The following is a 21237-nucleotide window of genomic DNA, read 5'->3' as shown; positions in this document are numbered from 1 at the left end:
AAAGTTACAGACACCCAAGCACCCGACAGCAGCTGGCTTCTCTCACAGATCCCATACAAGAGGCTGGGATTAGAAACCAGCCACCCAGGAGAGGGAGCCTGACACCTCGCACCCTTCACCCACCACATGGCTGTGGCTGCAAGTGCCATCTCAAAGGAACCAGCCACATCAGGACATGGCTTGGCTGCACTCCCAACAGCCCTAGGCTGCTTCTCACTCCACCTGCCCACAGACAACACAGACTCGCTTGACCATTCAGAGAAAAAAACCCATCCTTTAAACTCACCAATATTACAAGAGCCTAGACTCTGGTACAAGAATGTCAGTGGTGGCACCAGAAGCCCCGGGTTCAAGTCCCACCTCTGTCAAAATCTAGCTGAATGGCCCTTCAGGTGTTACCCAACTTTGTTGTGCCTCAGTGTTCTCATGCATTGTGGGGATTAAATGAGATGGTGTGTATCAGCCACCTGGTATAGTGCTACCTCATATAGTGCCAGCAAGGTTCATTATTTTATTTCCATTATTATTAAAACATAGGCGAGACTGAGGCACTCTGAACCTAAAACATCAATAAGTAAAGGTGGAACAGGAAAATTAACAAGGTGATACGTCTTCAAAGCTATTAATTCAACAGACACAGAAGTGTGCATTGTCTTTCTCAGTTGCCTGTGGGGTAATTACACCTGTGATGTAGTGTAGGGGAATGGCATCTGTAGAAAGATACTAAAGTAGTGCAGAGGGGAGAGCTGGGGACACAAACTTTTCCAAAACTGTAAAAAGAAGTAAACAATTTAAAAATGTTACAAAATTTCTAGCTAGTAGTTCTACTAAGAGGTAAGTTTCATATTTTTCAGATTTTCTACAAGGTAGTTTGATATCTCCTATATTTAAAAAGAACATAATGTCTCAAGAATATTTTAATACACAGCTATCAAATAAAATCTAAGAAGGCTAAAAAGTGAATTTTCTTTAGTGAACAGAGGAAATATGGAAATACTCTGCTACACGTATCCAGTGGCCCAGCAAGGTCAGTGTTAAAGGCATGCTGTCAATGCAAGCAAACCAACAGAAACGAAGAGCAGGCGAGAAGCAATTCAGAAACTCTAGACCCTGAACTGGCTGGGATTCACGCCAAGACCCAAAAGCAAAATGATAAGCCATATCCACTGGCTCTGTCATCATCATTCATGAGAAAGCTGTACCCAAAAAGGAAGCCCAATGTGTTTGCTGAGGGACTGTAAGGCTAAGCCAAAAAGGACAAATAAAACATGAAGAAATTATTTTTCTGACAGTGGAGTGACACCTAGACACTGGAATCACCAATGCCTGAGGGAAAATCTGAACTCACCACTTATAAGCTGTATGACCTTGAGGTTAATTTTTTTGTTTGTATGAGAATCACAACAGCCATCACCATCTAAAAAAAAATTTTTCCCCCAAGACTGATTTATTTCAAAGGTGGGGTGGGGAGAATGACAGAAGTAAAGACACGCAGAAACAGAAAGCAAGACAGAGGTGTCTTCCATCCACTGGTTCAGTGCCCAAATGCTGTAACAGCTGAAACTAGGAAAGGTTAAAATCAGGAGCCAGTAATTGCATCTGGGTCTCCTACATGAACAGAAGGAACCCAAGCACTTGGGTCATCATCTGCTGCCTCCCAGCTGCATCCATAGGAAGCTAGATGTGGACTGCCTGGCACTATTAGTTTTCTTTGGATTTAGAGAAGTGGGGATAGGAGGAATTAAAAAAAAACAAAATGCATTGCAATGCTAGCTTTATAATATCTCACGAACAACAAAATGACAAATTATCAACTAACATGGATGCAGCCTAGAGTAACTCACATCTTTTTAAAATTTTATTTTTATTGGGAAGGCAAGTTATAGAGAGAAGAGAGAGATACAGGTCTTCATCTGCTGGTTTACTCTTCAAATGGCTACAACAGTCGGAGCTGAGCTGATTCAAAGCAAGAAGACAGGAGATGACTCCAGGCCTCCCACAGGGCTGTAGGGTCCCAAGGACTTGGGCCATCCTCCGCTTCTTTCCCAGGCCACCAGCATGGAGCTGCATGGGAAGTGGAGCAGCCAGGAACACATTAGTGACCATATGGAATACTGGTGCTTGCAAAGGGAGGATTAGTCAACTGAGCCACTAGACCCAGGACAAAAAAAACACTGCACTGAGTTTAGGGAAGAAGTGCTGACTATAGGCAGCACAAGAAAACTTTACTTAGTAAAAAAAAAAAAAGTCCTATATCTTAATCTAGTAGACTTTAGACCAAAAAAAGACAGTAGTTATCAAAAGCTAGCAATCTATGTACTTAATTTTTTACATAATTTTAATATGTAAGTCATAGCTCAATAAAGCTGTCATTAGCACTATCAGATATAATTTTTAGCCAAACAAAATATTCCACAAACAAACAAAACCCACATATGTCACCTCCATAGCTAATTCTCCCAAGTGAAATCTTAAGAAACACCCAAGCAGAGCCTCACCTGTCTCTAGCTGACTTCTTAGGGACAGTAAACTAGGGAAAAAGCCAGTCCTAAAACATACCAAATGCAGGGCTGACTGTCAGAACAGACAGCTCCTGTGACCTACAACTGAGGCCCTAGGTCCCTTGGGTCACCTCTAAACAAAGTCCACAGGCCAGCTCCTCTGCGCCCACGAGGGCCAGAACCCACACTGCTCTGTGTGCGGCATGGTCAGGAGTCTTAGCTGTGAGCATCAGAAAAGCCACTTCTGCCTGATTTGCACGGGAAATTGATTTTTTAAGAGCTACTGGAAAGTTTGTGGAATCTCCAGGAAATCCAAAGAATCAAGCCCATTCAACCACAACAAAGCAAGGCCTAAAAGCATGTGCCAGACTACACCGGCCACATGGCTAGAATTGGCTTCCAGGAAGAGTGCAGCTGTCGCCCCGGGCACCTTCCACACCTCCACACCTTACAGCGCCCTTGGGCTCCTGGAGTCTTCCCTCCCCTCACTGGCCTCCTTCTTCACACTGACTCTGGGAAATATGCATCTGAGCCCTCTGTCCGCTGAGGCAGGAATTCTCTAATCAGAGGAAGAGCTAGGACCCATGAAGACACACAATACCCACTTCAGACACAACTGGATTACTCCTGCCTCTTCAACTCCTGACACTGACCAGCAAGCAATGAAAAGTTTTCAACACTACATTCATGAGGAAGAAACCCTCAATGATAGCACTTTAACCAACCAAAAAACAAGCCATCACTCCTGGAGACAATGCTATCTGCAGCAGAGTCCGTTTCTTCAGCATATTATTTTCAAAATCTACATACAAGCCTATGTCCCTAGATTTAGAATAATTCTTCATTAGCAGTGTTTTCTAATTCAAAGAACAACAATTCAAATCTGAAGTCGCAGAGACACTTTATTACAATACTAGATACCCTAGGAAAAATAATTCTTAATCTGAAATTCCATGCAAGGATTATTAAACTACATCATTCCATTTAGAATGTTACACAAAACATATTTTTAAGTGCATGTTCTCCAAAGAGTATTTCTCAACAGATATTTCTAACCTAAATTTCAGGATAAGAAATGTAAACCTATCAACATCAATTCAAGCTGACCAACTATAAAAACTTACCAGCACCAATGTCAGATTTACTATAAATTTTACCTCCAAATTATCCATTTTACTTTCCTTTTCCAAATAAAGCAAGCCTTTAAGCAACCTCACTACATTGTTAGCTAAACATGAATTCTTACAGTCAGGATTAAATCATAAAAAAAAAAAAAAGAGGGGCAAAGCAGAAACCCTCCAGGCCCCTCCACACCAGAGCTACTCTGCCTCACCCCACCTTCCCCCTGTACTCAGGACAGGAGATCCGGAATGGGCACCACACTGCCACACACTCCTCTGCTGCCCACACAGCCCCATCCGTCTGCTCTTCCCCTGTCACGGAAATCCTCCAAAACTCGCATCTGCACGTATTTTAAAAAGAAAAACCTTTAGAGTGCATATAGCTGACAAAAAGAGAAAGAGGTAATAAATGATAGTTTTCGTTCCTTGAAGAAAATTTCAAAAACAATGAAAGAAGACTCAAAAGTATGTTGAATAGCAACAGAAAGAACAATATTTTTCAGATAATTCACTTAACTATTGAACAGTTAACCATTTAAGTTGGAAATCCATGCAGTTTTTTTCATAATATGGATTTTCCATGAGTTTTTTGCAGATCCTACATATACATGGATCCAAACATTTTACTTATTTATTTATTTGAAAGGCAGAGTTGCATGGATCCATTTATTTACTTGTTTGAAAGACAGAGTCATAGATAGAAGGGGAGATCTTCCATCTACTGGTTCACTTCCCAAACGGCCACAATGGCTGGAACAAACCCCATGTGAGCCAGGAGCCAAGAGAGTATGTTGTGTCTCCACATGAGTGCAGTGTACCAAGGACTTGAGCCATCTTCCACTGTTTCCCCAAGCCATAAGCAGGCTGGTGGGAAGTGGAGCAGCTGGGACTTGAACCAGTGACCATATGGGATGTCAATATCAAAGACAGAAACTTAGCCTACTACATCACAACTCCAGCCCCCTAAACATTCTTTATATCAGATAAATAGTCTTGTAATTTCATTTTCCACGATCATTTTTGAATACCCTGCTAACTGGAATACCTAAGCAAGACATCAAACAAGGCACTCAAGTGGACACTAAGACCTGCTCCCAGATCTCAAGGGGGTAAAATTTAACTGAGAAAGAGGAGAAGCAATACACACACAGCCATGGTTATTTGGCCTGCAACTAAGTGGCAGAGGCCCACAGGGCAGGAGGGAGAATGGAAAGGAGAGGAACGCAGTCAGGCCCAGCTCGAGAGAGCAGCACCGACAGCAGTTCACTGGGAAGCATTAGCATTGCAAGGGAAAAGGAAGAGCTTCCACTACAGATCAAGCCCACCCGGCCCTGTGGAGTCCACACTTCAGTAAAAACTAGAAGCATTCAAGGCTCTTGGCCAGAAGAACTCAACACCAAACACCATTCAAATGCTAGCAGAGAAGGCCAAATCTGGCCAACCATTACGTGTCATTGAGAAGAAAGGCTGGGCCAGACCCCAGGCAATGGTAAACAGGCACAGGGGACAAAGGGCAGACATGGAAAGAAAAGAAAAGATGAAAAATGCCTAAGATTCCAATATGGCTATTAAAATTAACACCAGTTAATTAATTAGGTTTTTTTTCTGTGGTGGCTGCTAAGTAGCTCACCAAATACATAACCTATTTCCAACATATGGCTAGCATTTTAAGTATTTTTCTGCGCCCTATAAGTCTATACATAATTTATTTTCCTTTTCTTGACAACATTATATCTGCATTTAGTAAGCCATCCCTAATCCTTTTCCAGCAAGAGAGAAAACAAGTTAACAGATTTTAAAAGCCCAAGAGCAAGCCAGAGCCACTTGGCCCGAGCAACTGGTCCTGGGCTGGAATGGGTGGGTTGCCAATCCCCCAGCATTCTCTCCGCCCTCCTTCCACCTGAGAAAAGCCCACAACCTGCAACAGAAGCTGAAAATGCCAGAAAGTCACATCGTAAGCCACCCTCAGGGCAGCAGCATGAGATCATTCCTACCCAATGACACTGAGATCAAAGTTCCCAACGTGAGTTTCTGGAAGATTTCCCTGCATCCTAAGAGGGAGTTCCAAGGTAATACGCTCTGTCCCTCCCCATTTTCTTCAACAGGCAAGATGTGTAGCACTGCACCAACCATACTACAGCTGTGAGGTTACAAACCTGAGAGGAGAAAGATCCAAAGATCTAACCTCATGATGTCATTAAGCCACCACCAGCCTTAGAACTGCCTGCCTTGGGATTTCTTGCTGCTGGACAATAACCAACCTTACTTTGGGCGGGGCCCTCAGCCCAGCTGTCAAATCGCCACCTGGGACACCCACACCCCACTCTGGAGTGTCTGGCTCAAGTCCCCGTTACTCTACTTCCGATCCATCTTTCTGCTAACACACATTCTGTGTTCTGGGATGTGGCGCATGATGGCTCAAGTACTTGGGTCCCTACCACTCATGTGGGAAAACTGGATTAAGGTCGAGACTTCCAGCTTTGGTGGGTCCCAGCCCTCACTGAGGGCAGCAGGGAAGTGAACCAGCAAATAAAATCTCTCTCTCCACCTTGCTCACCACATTTCACATGAAACTATTTTTCTTAAAATAAACCATTTTTAGTTGACTATTATTACTTGCCAAAAGCATCCTAAATGATACAAGAGTTCACCATGAGGTCGGTCAGTTTCTGACAGGCTGATTTCTATTACTGCTGAGGTGGCAGGATTATTAGCTATTACCAGCTAGATGACAATAATGATTGAGATGAGAATAACACAAACATATAGCAAAGAAGAACGCAAGAAGCTGTAGAGAATTGCCAGGAGCAGCTAAAAATAAAAACAGACAAGGAAAGAAGATAAAAAGTTTACAGAAATGAAATCAAGTACCAGTAATGATACTTCTTAGAGGTAGCAGTAGAGAAAGAAGAAAATAGATATACACAAATGAAGTTTGGCAGTGTCACTACAGACAAAACTACCTAGAAATTTTTCTGCAATATTTGGGGTGAAGCACAATAAACAGCTGTTTAAATACACAACTAAATTCAAAAGAAAATAAGACATGTCCTCAAGAGCCAAAACACTGAAGAGCAACCTGAAGTCCAACACAAGGAGGTATGTGTGGGGAGTGTAGGGCTTTGGGGCAGCTGGTAGCAGGTGTGTTATGAGGGCACCTGTCCTCTGGGATGTAACAGCAAGGATTTGACCAGCCTAATATTTTCCTATAAAACACTGTCTTGACTATAACTACACCTCATCAGTTGTTGTCGACCTCATCATTTTACCCTCTGCAAGCACAAATGCCACTGGTAAAAGAGCACTTTTTGAAAACTGTCCATATTACATGTCAAGAAGAGTTTCTGAATATTTTAAGACTGTAGAGGTTTAAGTCATTTCCCCAAAACACAACACACTGCCCAAGGTTTCAGACAATACAAAAAGAACCACCATGCAATCCAGTATGCAAGTTCAGTATTTCTGTAATTGTAGCAAAAGGTTTCCAGATCTAAGGACTGCCTGGTAACATTTTTATCATGATGATCACTAGAACATTCTTCAGGAAACTTGTGTTGCCAATCTTCTCCTTGTATCTTGTATGTATATCTATCTGCTGCAAAAGGGAGGGGCCAGCGTTGTGGCACAGGGGGTTATAAGCCACTGGTTGGGACATCAACATCCGAGAGGTGCTAGTTCCTGTCCAGATCACTCCACTCTGGATCCAGCTCCCTGCTGACATGCCTGGGAGACAGCAGAGGATGACCTAAATACTCAGGCCCCTGCACCCACGTGGGAGACTTGAATGGAGTTCCAGGCTCCTGGCTTCCCCATCCACTGCAACACTTGCGGAGTTAAGCAGCAGATGGAATTGGGATCACTGGCTAACTCTCTCAGTCCCTCCTTCCCTCCCTCTCTGCCTTTCAAATAAACACATCTTTAAAAAATAAAATAAAAATGTAAAGAACTGGCAAAAGATGTGATGTTTGGGAGTCTGCAGAATGGGGAAGATCTCTAATATCAGAGAGAAGGAATTATAGCTATAGTTAAAAACAAAGCACGCATAATAACTTTTAAGGTTCTCCCCTGTTGTATAGTATGTCTCCCTCTCATTCGCTTTCCAAGCGTTTCTACAAACTGAAGACATCACAATCTCTTTGGCTCACCTTCCCATTTTCATTCTATGCCATCATTTCTACCCCAAGTCCCAAGCAACAGCCTCTCCACCACCCAGTTCAGGACAATCTTTTTTAAAAATAACAACTCTCTTTTCTTTCAGCAATCCAACCAGCTCACAAATATCAAGGCCTAGTTTATATCATTCTCCTGAGGGTCAGTCATCTTTACTGTGCTCCCATACTATGTAAGACTGAACCTTTTAAACTAGTGCACACACACACACACCAAAAGCCAGAATAAACACACCATCCTAAAACTGCCTCAGGTTGTGTTTTTTTTCCATGTGTTCTATGATAAGTATGTTCGGTGGCTTTGAGAATTAGAACTTATTCGACCAAGTAAGGCCACCAAACACAGTAGAAAATAATTAACTAGGAGATTTAAAAAAAAAAAAAAACTCAAGTGTGAAACGACTGGGCTTTGCTTATTTGCTTAGGCAGGCCGTCCTTCTCCCGCCCATACAGGCAGGAGGTCCAGGGAACCGCTCCAGTCCCTGAGGACTGGACCGGAGCTCGGGTCAGCTGGGGAAAAAAGCGAGTTGGCAGAGCTGGGAGGCTCCGAAGGGCGCGCTGCATTGTGGGACTGGTTTCCACAGTTACCCACGTGCACTCAACCCAACCGCGGCCCGGCGCGTCCAGGACTACAAGTCCCAGAATTCCGCGCGACTGCCTTTCCCCTTCACACCCGGCGACTGGAACCAGACCCTAAGGAAACCCCTAAAGCGCCCTTCCCGCATACCAGGGAGAGGTCGCGCCCCCGCGGCGCGGCGCTAGGCCTCCCGGCAAGCTCTCCCTGCTGGCGAGCGGGTCCCGAGCCACCAGCCTCCCCACCTGACAGCCAGAAATTACACAACTGCGTCACAGACTGCCAAATGCACGGATCGCGAGGGACCCCGACACCTCCCCTGCGCAATCCCCCACCCCAAACCCAGACTCCCAAGGGCCTGAGCCCTCCGGCTCCCGCCGCGGGAAAACCCGCAGCCTGCGCCTCTGCCCCACCTCCCAATCCCGCAGCCGGAGCCCGCGCCAGCGCCAACCTCGCTTCCCGCCGCTCGCGGGAACCGCCGCCGGAGCCAGCCTCGGGACACCTCCCCCGTCCCCTCCACCTCGGCCCCGCCTCCCCTCCCCGCACGCCCAAGGTCTGGGCTTTCCCACCCCCACAGCCCCTCCAGGGACCCTGCCTCGACAGCGCGGGGGAAGCACCTCCCCCAAACACAGTCCCCGCAACCAGCACCCGCCGCCCCCCAGCCCGGGGCCGGACCCAATCTGGACGTGACAGTCCGGCCCCTACTCCAGCCCCTCCCCACCTCCTCTTCCTCCCCAACTAGCTCTTCACCCCCACCTCATCGCCTGGACCCCCTGCCCCCATCCTGCCACCCCAAAGCCTCCCCCAGGAAGCCCACCGTCCCAACACCTGCCCTAGCCGACGACCACCACACCTCGTCCCTTTCCCACCACTCCGTTACCCCGCCACCCCTTCCAGGGCCCCTCCCGCCCGCCGGACTCCCCAACTCTTCCATCACACCCCGCAAGCCCTCCCGTTACATCAGCCCTCGCCCCCTGCCCCGCGCGGGCGGCCCCATTGTTCCCCCACCCCCGCCAGCCAGCCCGGCTTCCCATTGTCCCCGCCCCCGCGCTCCCCTCGCACTCACCCGCCCGGCTCCCGGAGCCGCCCGCACCGCACAGCCTGGGAAACCCTCAGCCCTGCGCCCCGGCGCTCGCTCCCGCCCCCTCGCCGCCGGTGCCACCCCCGGGCCTGCCCGCCAGCGCCCGCCGCCGCCTCCACCTCCATTCACTCCGGACACTCCGGGCCGGGCCCTTCATCTCACGGCCCGCCCCCCCTTCTCCCCCAACACTGAAATGGAGCCAGTCCCCACCCCCCTCACCTCCGCCCTCCCCGGCAGGCCGGCCCCTTCCCCCCCACGCCCGCCTCCGCCCCGCGCCGCCCGCAGCGTCACCGCCCGCCCCGGCCCCCGAGGGGAAGGGCTGGCTCCCCAGGCAGGGGCTCCCGGACGCTTTGCGGGACAGGAGGCGTGGGGCGGGGACTGCGGGACCCGAGTTGAAAGTGATCGTTGGCTTTCCCCAAACTCACTGACAGCTGCGGCATCCGAGTGCATTTTCGGGCAGCTCACACCCGGTGTGCCTCCCAGGCTCCCGCGCTCGCCTCGCGGTTCCCCCCACACCGGCTCGCCGCACCTCGGCTGGGGAGCTGAGGACCCGCCGCCAGGCACTCGGGGCCCGCCCCCTCGCCTGCTCCATTGGCTGAGCCTCAGCCGAGGGACCGCCTCTCCGCGGCTCTCATTGGGCGGCTGGAGTGCCGATAGCTCCTGTCTGAAGCTGCCGGAGAGGCCCCGCCCCCAGGACTCTAAAGCCATTGGTCGCGAGGCCTCGTCCCCGTAACACCCCTAGCGGAGGCCACGCTCAGGAGTCGCGGGTTGGACCTGCTAGCTGTCAGTCATCCCCGGGGGTCCGAAAGCGCGTGTAGGGGCGAGGCTGGGGAACTGGTCCACCTTGACCCTGAAGCCCCGCCCCACGGCGGGCGGGATTGGTGGAGCTGGAGCCCCGCTGAGAAAAGACGGGTCGGCGTCTGAAACAAAGCATGCCAAGTGTTCCCCGGAGAACTGCGGGGCGGACGCGCGGCTGGGGTGTCTCCTGTTGCACGAAGTGGGCAGGGCAGTCCCCCTGCCCAGCGCCCGGCACGCCGCGTCGGGCTCTCCCCACCACGGGTGCCGCAACGCCGCAGAGCGGCTTGACTCTGTGGGGCGACCCAGGCTGTGCCGAACTCAGCCCCGACTTCTCTCGGCCAGCTTGTTGTTTTTCCTACCGCAGGAAACCGTGTCGGGAATCGTCGCGTCTTCGTTCCCAGCAGACCTTCTAATGGAAAAGGGAATCCTGCCTCTCGGGTGGCGATCCGTCCTCTCCACACTTCGGAAAACGGGCGTCCTTTCCGGAGTCCACACCACTCCGTCCCGCCGCGTGTGCCAGCCGAGCTCGTTACAAAGACTTCGAAGGTTCCACAGGCATTGTGTGCCCTCCACGTCCGTGGGCCCCGAGCAGGCGGCACCTCAGGGAGCCCAGGGCCGCGCTTTGCGCCGGGAGTGGCTCGGCCGCAGGTCACCAGCCCATTCAGGACAAGCGACCTCCGAGAACACCGCAGTCAGGGACGCCGACACGGCGTGCAGAAAGCGAAACTGCCCGTGCCCTGGGCAGGCGGGGGACTGTTAGTTGAGGAGAATTCCGATCCTGGAGTTCTTCCAAGAATTCACACCATGTTGATAAATTCCGCCCCTTCCATTTTTTTTTTTTTCTTCCCATGTTTGTGACCAACTCATCACACCACGTTATTGATAGCGGGTTAACATTAACAAAGGCTCCAGTCCAGTAAGGACACCCGCTACTTCCCGCCTCAGAAGGAACGGCACCCCCGGGCTGCAAGGGACGAAATCATCAGGCGTTTTTGGTTTTGTACATTTCTACCACCGAGACTTTCAAGGTTCCAGTTTCTGAAATGTAAGTTTCTTATCAGCACAAATATCACGCGGAAGCAAGATATTCCAACAAGGGTCACGGGTACCTGTTCTGTGTCCCCACAGTACTCCCACTGCCATAGTCTCTCCTAACCCCCAACTTGTCTTGAATAAACTGCATCTTTAGTGTTGTTTTTCTTAACTTCTGTCCTGGTTTGGGCGTTCAAGCATTTATGAATGAACGGCTTCATCTGGTCACAGAATGGTGATCCTTGTCGAGACCAGAATAGCCCATCCCCAGGGGGATGGCCTCTCCCACGACCTCAGCTGGCGCCCACATAGAGCAGGTTATAGGTACCACTGGACTGTGGGCAAGTGCTTGGTGGGCAGGTTTAATTGTAAGAAAATCCACAGACTGAGCCGTTCTCGGCCTGATCAAATCTAAGGAATATTAACGACATGCAGATTTGTACTTTTCTAATCTCTGTGTGTGTGTGACATTTCTATAGTTTTCTGGGATTTTTTGTTTAGTTTTGTTTTACTGCTTATTGGTGATACTTCAAGGGCTTGAGACAGAGATGTTATTTTGTGTGAAAAGCTTGCAGTTCATTTGTTTCAGCTAGCCTTTTGCTGTACTGATTGATTTGCAATAAACTTTGTAATCACGTATATGTGCCGGAGCTATGTGACCAATTTGCTCCCCAGCTGTCAGCACACCCTTGGCATATTCATGGTATCCATAAAAATGTCCAGAATATTCAACTATTGTCATTTCTCAGCTTTGCTGTAAACTGGGACAGTATGATTATTTTCAGGTAAAAAAAAAAAATACCCCTAGCAATAGCAATTCACCCAGATCTTTGCAGTGGGCCAGTCACAGCCTAAGGATTGAGAGACACATAGCTCATTCTTAGTCTCCTGAACCTCAGCAACCCATGTGTTTTATGAATAACAGGTATAATAAAATGACAACATAATGGTCTACAAATATTACCTAGTCATCTTAATAATCCAAGAGATGTAAAACCTTTGAGGTCAGGAAGCTTGCTCTGTTTGCCTTTTTATTTCCCTAGCACCTAGAAGAGCACTTGGAAGGAGGCACTGCTTAATTGTTCCTTACAGCAACCTGAATGTTGACTGATGGAAATTTTAGATCTGGAAGGGATTTTGCATACTATTGATTGCACTTTCCTCAACTTGATGTCCACGGGAGTGAAATCTAATTCAGATCACTCAGCTGGCCAACAACAAAGCAATACTTGTACTCAAGTTTCTCAACTCTCCAGCCAGGTGCTTTCCCTACACACTGTACAAATTCCAAAGATGGACAGATACACTCTTTCCCATTTAGAAGTTAGTATGGCAACCTGATACAAATCCTCTTTTGAAGAAACAGGAAGAGAGATGTTTCAGCTGCTGTTTGACTTCCCCCAGATGCCCACAACAGCCAGGGTTGGGCTAGATGGAAGCTAAGGCCCCAGAACTCAATCCAGGTCTCCCCTGTGGGTGGCAGAGACCCACGTGACTGTGCTATCCCTGCTGCTGCTCCAGGTGCACATTAACAGGAAGCTGGAACCAGAAACCGAGTCACAAGTACTTTAACCAAATCAAGTGACCTCAAGCTAATACCTAATTTAATAGTTTTTCTTATCAAATATACAATGTTAATTTTAACCAGATATAATTTTAAATACCATAAGACTGTATCAGAATTTACTATGGAAAAATCTAGTGAGAGAAAAAAAAAAAAAGCTGCAGAGTTCTTCAGGAAAATTTTAAGCTTCTCCCCAGATATCACAAACTCCAGCTATGACATGTTGAGTTGGATGGGACAGAATGGAGAATTTCATCCTCAAGACTGAACTACAGTTAGGCTTTCTCAGAGAAATAGATCGATACGGTTCTGTATGATTTGAAGAGAGCAAGAAAAAACATATGACAGGGGGGAATTAATTCACCCTTAGATGACAGTGAGAGAATATATGGAGCTTCTGTACCTTTCTAGTTATAAAACATCAAGCCAAGTGAGTTTCCAGGACATGGAAATGAAAAACAAAACAACAAAGTAAATGTATCCATAGAGAACAGGCAAAGTTTTCTGTCCAAACTCAGTAATTGAGTTTCCTTTTCCAAGTCATGACTGCTTTTTTTTAATGCTTCCTATGTGATAGACACTAATTGGGCTATAGTTATAACTATTTTACCAAACCTCACAATAGTCCATTGGTGTATATTATCCTCAGCTGAGATTTAGAGAGCATCAACACCCAGCTAGTAAATAAAACTGACCCAAATGTCCAGTGTATAATACTCCCCCCACCACACTTCAGCTCCTTATCTTTCCCCCAGAAATACAAGAGTATCTCACAAACTTAATGGGGAGGTTGAATTAAAGGAGAAGAAACAATGGAAATCCATATCCATTCAAATTTTTTCATAATATACATTTTCCATTAACTCTTTGAAGACTCCTTCATTACCCCAGAAATACATTTATAAGAATACTTAGTATGGATATGAATGTACTTTTAAAAAATAGTAAGAGGCTGGTATTTTGGCACCACAGGTTTAGCCAGCACCTATGATGCTGACATTCCATATCAGCACCAGTTTAAGTTCCAGCTGCTCCACTTCTCATCCAGCTCCCTACTAAAATGCTTGGTCCAAGTACTTGGGCACCGGCCACCCAAGTGGGAAATGGAGTTCTTGGCCCGGCCCAGCCCTGGCTCTTATGGCATCTAAAAGAGGGAACAAGGCCCGGCGCAGTAGCCTAGTGGCTGAAGTCCTTATCTTGAATGCGCCGAGATCCCATATGAGCGCCGGTTCTAATCTGGCAGCCCTGCTTCCCAGGCTCCTGGCTTCAGGTCAGTGCAGCTCCGGCCGTTGCGGTCACTTGGGGAGTGAATCATCGGACTAAAGGTCTTCCTCTGTGTCTCTCCCCTCTGTGTATCTGACTTTGCAATAAAAATAAGTATATCTTTAAAAAAAAAAAAAGAGGGAACAAGCAAATGGGAGTGTATGCTCTTTCTCTGACTTTCAAATAAAATTAGAAATCAAATAAATAAAAGTAAAAATAAATATTGAAGCCACAACTTTTTCCAGGGTTGATTCTTTAGCCTCCCAAACAGCCTTTATAAACAAATATTATGAAAAGCTTGAGTCAGAAAGATTTCTTCTATATCTGAATGAGATTATGTGACAACTGTACTAATGAGGATCTGCTAAATCTAATTCTCTACCAAACTTTTTAATTTATTTATTTAGATTTTTAAAAGATATAATCATTTTTATTGGAAAATCAGATTTATAGAGAAGAGAGATAGAAAGATCTTCTACCACTGATTTACTCCCCAAGTGGCCACAATAGCTAGAACTGAGCCATTGCCAGGATCCCGGAGCTTTTTCTGGGTCTCCTACGCAGGTGTAGGGTGCCAAGGCTATGGGAAATCCTCGACTGCTTTCCCAGGCCACAAAGCAGGGAGCTGGATGGGAAGTGGAGCAGTTGGGACTCGAACCAGTGTCCATATGGGATCCCAACACATGCAAGGTGAGCATTTAGCCTTTTGCCTACCACAGGACCCTTTTTTTTTTTTGAAAGGGAGAAAGAGACAGCGAGCTTCCTTACTGGTTCACTCCCCAACTGCCCGCAAGGGCCAAATCTGGGCTGTGCCAAAGCCAGGGGCTGAGATCATTCCAGATCACTCACATGGCTGAAAGAACACAATTACTTGCACCAAAAAGGCTGTCTTCTAGGGCGTGTGCTGGCAGGAAGCTGGAATCAGAAGTCAGAGAGGGGTGTCCAACCCACCCCCCCAATACAGCTTGGAAGCATCTAACTGTTGGGCCAAATGCCTAGCTTCAGTTTTCTGCTTGGCTATATCCCCGAGAAGGGGTTTGGGTCCCGGCTATTAACCTTTCAGCCAGGAACGCCTGCGTTACTGGGGCTCAATTTCATCTCTTATGCTTATAATGCCAAAGAACGTCACCATAGCATATGTTGCTTTTCTGGAAACAGTTTTGCAAATAATTACTTGCCAGATGTTAATAGGATAGTAAGAAGCTTTATTTTTCAATGCTTGCATACAATCAGGCCCCAGTTAATGGAAAGAGCACAATAGTAGGCCTTTCCCTCACTGAGCCTATGAGGACATTCCTGAAGAAACCCTTTCTCAGCACATTCAGTCTGTCACCCCAAATCTTCCTTTCCCTGTAAGCGAACCCCTTTTACTCTGCTGTCACTAGGGTTTTTGTTTTGTCTTCTACTTTTTAAATTATTATTATTATTGTCACTATGTTTTATTAGTGGACATTCATTGCTAAATGTGAAACTTGAGCTAAGCTTAAAGTTAAATCCTAATGAAGAAACTTTATACAACAAAGAAAAAAATAAGACCTAATATTAATGTCACATCATTCAAACTCATTGAAAAAAGCTAGATTAATGAGAATGAATTGAGAGTTTGAAGGAATATAGAAAATTCCTGGAGATGTACGAGGATGGCTTCCTCATAAAGGAAACAGATGGTAGTAAACTATAAGGGATTCTACATGAATGGAGACGCCTATTATGTTCCCATAATAAATGATTTATCTTCCTAGTACTTTGAAGTAATATTAACCTTCTCTGAAAGCATCATTATTCACTTAGAAACATGTTTAATCTGCTGTACCAGAAGTGAAACAAATGTTTTTAAGTATTACCCTTGAGCCAGCCAGGATTAACATTTAGACTCCACCATTTACAACTTTGAACAAGGTGTTACCTGGGCCTCAATTCCTTCTATAAAAATGGAAATAATTTTTTCCAGGAAGAAATAAGGGCTATAAGCCAGATAAAAATTATAAGAGCATGAGTGACAGTGCAGGAGGAAAGCAGGAATGAGTGCACGTGTGCCAGTTATGCGACACCTCACAGGTTTCCTTGGGATTCTAAAGCAGCTGTGTGAGATACACATGTCTAATTTTTCTGCTTAAGGAAATTTCAAGTAAAATGAATCTGTACTTTTAAATTTTCTAGAAAATGCTGCTTTGTTTCTTTATGAAAATAGTCATTGTAGGTATCTCAGAAAAGCTAAGAATTTACCAATTATAATTAGATTTGACATCAGCATTTCCATTTAAATTTCATTTAACAATGAATTTTTGTCACTTGTCTATATAAAGAAAATTTCATTTATCTTTTATTTAAGTTTCATTTATTTTTAAGACTACTTCTAACTTTCAGGATTCTTTAATACGTGACTACCAGGATGGTATTAAGTCTTTTTGTAAATCTTTTTCTGCAGCGCAGCTGTAAAATGTTTAGGCAGACTTTTCCTTTTTACATAAGGCCTTTTATTTTATAGAAATAACACCTATCTGGAGGATTAACAGCATTTGAATAAGTATGTACTCATTCATTACCACATATTCTTCATAGAATTGGGTATTTCACCTTACTCCACAGTGAGCTAATCAAATACTAATGATGCTGCATTTAATTTGATCTCAGAAGGTATAATTTTCCAATTGACTCTAAACAATGCCTGACCTTTACAGCGACTTCCATAAATACAGCATGGCTTCAATTACTTCAGCTAGTAGGGGAAGGACAGAAAGAATAACCATTTCCTTGGACAATGGCTTCTGGATGTTGTCAGGCTTTTCACTTCTCCTCGACTTCTCCAGCTTGCCTCCATGAACACAATGTCTTTTTAACAGCCCTCTCCGTGCAGTATAGGAGACCCCATCCATCTCCAAACGTCGGTGGCTGCAAGGCAGCCGAGCATCTCATTATCTCAAAGTGAAGCATTCTGGGAGAGTGGATGGAGAAAGCAGAAAGCAGTAGGAAGAAGGGGAGGGAAGAGGAGGATGGGGGTTGTGGAAAATATATGCTCACTGACTTCCTTGAGATAATAGTGTGCTATGGAAATAAGAACTTCCTGTTCTAGAAAGGAAGAGACTATAGGATGTCAAAACCCATGACTAAGCAGTTCAGACTCTACCATAGTTGCCTAGCCACCCCATGCCTCCCAACACTCCAGCCTGAACTTCCAGTTGAAGATACTACAGGAGCCATGTTGGTGAGGGGGAAAGCAATGAATCCAGATATTTAAGAAAAAAACTCATGGTTTCAAAATTGAAATAGAAAATAATTTGGATTCACAAGCATATTTACTCTGCAGACATGATGTGCATCCCTGTGTATACATGCAAATACACAGATCACTAGCTTACCTTGTTGAAAATATTTTCTTTCAATTTAGGCTTCGGCTTTAGTTTATTACATTGCCTCAGCCCAGTTAAGTTTAAGTAAATTCCTTTTATATTTTGGAGTCTTAAAGAAATTATTCAAAATGATGTTGCTGTATCAAAGGGCTAAAATCCACCTATGCCCACTCTATCACCTCCTAAATTTAAGAACTTCTAAATTAGACTTTTATTTGCATTAACAAGTATTTCCCTTTTAACATTGAGGGGCTTTCAGGAATAGTTAGTGCTTTCTGTAATGTCTTACTGAGAGATTGATTTCATTTTGTTAGCTTTCTTCAAATGCCTGACAGCTGAGCCTGTGCCTAAATAAGGGACATTTTGTTGGGGAAATGGCAGGTAAAGTAGACAGTTTCAAACTGTGGGACAGTGGTAGAAGAGATGCCCTTGGCTCAGAGCGAGCATCTTCAAGGAAGTATGAAGGTGTCAGACGAGGAACGAGACAGGTGCTCTTTGGAGAGATGTCAAGAATAAACTGTTCCCTCTTCTAGGTTGTATTCCCTTCCAGTTCCCACCCACGCACAGTCTCTCTTTGGCTTCTCTCATTGCTACTTTGACGTTTGACAGTGTCATCATACAGACAGTTGAGAGCTACAACCTGAAGTGATTAGATTGTTAAGAAAGTTGAATGCCATTCTCCTGAACCTAGATTAGCAACTAGGAGAGTGTGTCGTGACAGATAAAGTCCCCTTCCTCGCAGCTGTGTCTCCAAGTGCACTGCCTGCTCTCCCGCTTTGGACCATGTTCTCAGGCAACCCAAGGGCCTCTCCAGAACCCAGGCAGACACCAACAAGACTCTTAGACTTCCTGGCCTTTGCTACTGTGAGCCAAAATAGACTTCTCCCCCCCTCCAAAAAAAACCTTCTTCCCTTTATAAATTACTCAGTCCCAGGCATTCCATTCCAAGCAACAACAACAGAAAAAAATAATAATAATTTTAAAAAACAGCAAAGCCATTCACGGAATGGCTTATCCCTTCATTTCCTGAGTGCATGGAAGCTCCGGGCAGCACTGGGAGTCCTAGAAGTGGCACTCGGCCTCTCAGCTTCCCTGCCTCACTCCTGCTGAAGTCAGTTTATCCTGAAGATCCAAGCTTGAGCCCCTTACTTCTCTTTTGTCCTTTCTTTTATTTTTAAGATTTATCTTAAGACCTGGTACGGAAGGCTAGTGGCTAAACTCCTCGCCTTGCATGCACCGGGTTCCTAATATGGGTGCCGGTATGTGTCCCAACTGCTCCACTTCCCTTCCAGCTCCCTGCTTGTGGCCTGGGAAAGCAGTCGAGGATGGCCCAAAGCCTTGGGACCCTACATCTGAGTGGGAGACCCGGAAGAGGCCATTTCGGCCACTTGGGGAGTGAATCAATGAACAGAAGTTCTTCTTCTCTTTCTCTCCTCCTCTGTGTATATCTGACTTTCCAATTAAGATAAATCTTGTTTTTTTTTTTTATTGGAAAGGCAGAATTTACAGAGACAAGGTTTTGGGCTGTCCTCTACTGCTTTCCCAGGCTACAAGCAGAGCTAGATGAGAAGTGGAGTAGCCAGGACTCGAACCGGCTCCCATATGGGATCCCAGCAGATGCAAGGTGAAGATTTATTTAGCCACCAGGCTATTACACTGGGCCCTTCTTTTATTATTCATGCCGTCACCTTATAATCACTTTTCCTGAATTCAAGTCTTTCTTACCACAACCTTAATCTGTTGTAAACCTCCATGCGCATTTTATAACATCAGCACTGGGAAACAACTCAAATCGACAGATAATAGTTCGAGTGACAGAAATACTGACAAACAGTAAGGACTACTTGCATTTCACCAGGTGTCGTTCTAAATCCTCCTGTTAACCACTCCCCCTCCCCGTCTCCACACAGCAGTCCCATGAGGTACATGCTCTTGTAAAATGCATTTTGCATGTAGAGAAGTTTAAGCATAGATAAGCTACTTGCCAAAAATTACAATGAAACCCCAGCAGGTCGGCTGCAGATCTGCACGTCATTGTTTCTTGGTGTAGCACTTTGCAGAGGCTGGCTTGCCCTCTCTGTAGCTGCATCCCAGTACACTGCATATACTTTAATGTGGCTGCTATGCTTGTTTATCTAGCACCAGTAAGCAGTCACATTTAGCATAGAACTTGGGAGCCAAAGCCCATCTGTGTTCCCTCTGTTTATCATTAATGGCCACGTATCATTAATTCTCCCCTGTTCTGAGGAATGTACCTTTATTCTGTTCCTTGTTAAATGGGTTACAGAATCCAGAAACAAACCCACAGGTTGGGACATGTAAGAGAGGGGCCCCAATGGAGCAAAATCTCCTGACAGTCCATGTGCAGCCGCTGTAAGGGATGTTGGGGTCCAAGGATGAGCTCTATACGCTACTTGCTCCCATGCCTCCCACAGCACCATGTGAGCCTGTTGTCCCTTTTCAAAGCTCCCACTTCCAGGTGCCCACAACTCCTGGTGGATGGTCACCCTGGGCAAAACTGCTCTCCACTTTCAACTCGTTCATTCTCCAACCTTCTTCATGGGCTGAAACTGACTGAAATCAGCTGGTAGGCTGAAGAGTTGGAAAGGGAGCTGCCAGACCCCAGGATTATTGTATCCTAATGATTCTAGGCGGATGCTGCCATTTAGATTTCAGTTTCAGTGTCCCATAAAGGCCAAAGGGTTAAAAGCTGGGTCCCAGGATGGTGCTGTGGGGACAGCATACAGAATTGATCCCGTCGTGGGGATTAGGCAGTGGGCCTGGTGGACGGGCCCTAGGTCATCAGAGGATTGGGAAGACGATCAACTGGAGAGGGATGGCTGCTCACGCCCAGGCGACTCCCTGCTTCCTGATGTAATCCTGCTTCACACATTCTGCTGTTCACCTCAACCCTCCAATCTTGGACAGCAATCCTGCGTAGCTATTCTGTGTGAGTTTTTTAGGTGTAGTGATGAAACTTGACTGCCAGCACCAACCATGTGTGAGAGTGCCTTTGCCTGTTTACTCTCATGAAATGGATGTGTTTCTTTTCTCCCCCTGCCTCCCTGGGTCACCCTCATTCAAATACACAGAACAGCCACCAGCACAATCAACCTGCCTCATAGACCTTAAAGCTGCTCTTATAACAGGACCTGTGGATATGCTTGCCCTTATCAAAGTGTACCTGTCCAGTGTCTCATTCCCTCAGATCCTTGTCGATGGCCAGCTTGCTGTTCTTGGATAAGCTAATTGAGAAGAAAATGCAAATATTACTCCTTATAAAGATGTATTCAATACAGAAAGATTGAAAAAGACTCAGCAAACATCTCAGCAATAACACCTAACATAGTCCCCAGGAGACATTCTCACTCTTTAGAGTCACTTCTGCCTCCCCACCTTCAGCTCTCCCCAAATCTCACCTCCATGAAGCCTTCCTTGACTGAAGCTGCCCAGAGTCATGTCCTTGTCCACCAACCACCTGCAGCGCCAGAATGGAATCTGGGAGGAGAACTAGAATCCAGACGACAAGGGGTGGAATTCTGAGGCTGGACAATCTGCAGGCAAGCTCATCACATTCCTTTATTTCCTAGACCAGGAGACACAGACACCCAAGTGACCAGCGCAGGGCACCCAGGGTTGTTCCTGCTTTGTCAAACCCCTGTCTTTCTCCCAAAAAGACTTCCCCCTCTTTTGGGGAGCAGCTAATCCCATTATTTAGCACACAGAGCTTTGATGGGGTTGTCAGTCAAGCTGCTTACCTCTTCAGTAAACATGTGGCTTTGGC

The 21237-nt window shown here is 46.1% G+C and overlaps 1 protein-coding gene across 5 annotated transcripts in view; it reads right to left on the bottom strand.

Annotated features, from left to right (window-relative positions):
* DCUN1D4 (defective in cullin neddylation 1 domain containing 4) overlaps positions 1-20951 on the bottom strand; it is a 72706-nt gene extending 51755 nt beyond the window's left edge. Inside the window, exons 1-2 of one of the 5 annotated variants that reach the window (XM_040966473.1) lie at positions 20873-20951; positions 20638-20698 (exon numbers count right to left, since the gene is read on the bottom strand). In XM_040966473.1, the coding sequence (XP_040822407.1) occupies positions 20638-20698; positions 20873-20878 (67 nt within the window). In that variant the 5' untranslated portion in view covers positions 20879-20951. Of the gene's footprint in view, positions 1-9431; positions 9508-9871; positions 10044-10603; positions 10722-20637; positions 20699-20872 lie in introns of those variants that run through there. The other 4 variants (XM_040966477.1, XM_040966474.1, XM_040966475.1 and 1 more) reach the window with 4 other exon arrangements.
* Between the last annotated feature and the right edge of the window lie 286 nt (positions 20952-21237).

Source organism: Ochotona curzoniae, unplaced genomic scaffold (assembly GCF_017591425.1).
Source record: "Ochotona curzoniae isolate NIBS_2020 unplaced genomic scaffold, NIBS_Ocur_1.0 scaffold_4505, whole genome shotgun sequence".
NCBI lineage: Eukaryota > Metazoa > Chordata > Mammalia > Lagomorpha > Ochotonidae > Ochotona > Ochotona curzoniae.
The sequence above is the reverse complement of the archived record's forward strand: the minus strand, read 5'-3'. Positions and strand labels throughout refer to the sequence as shown.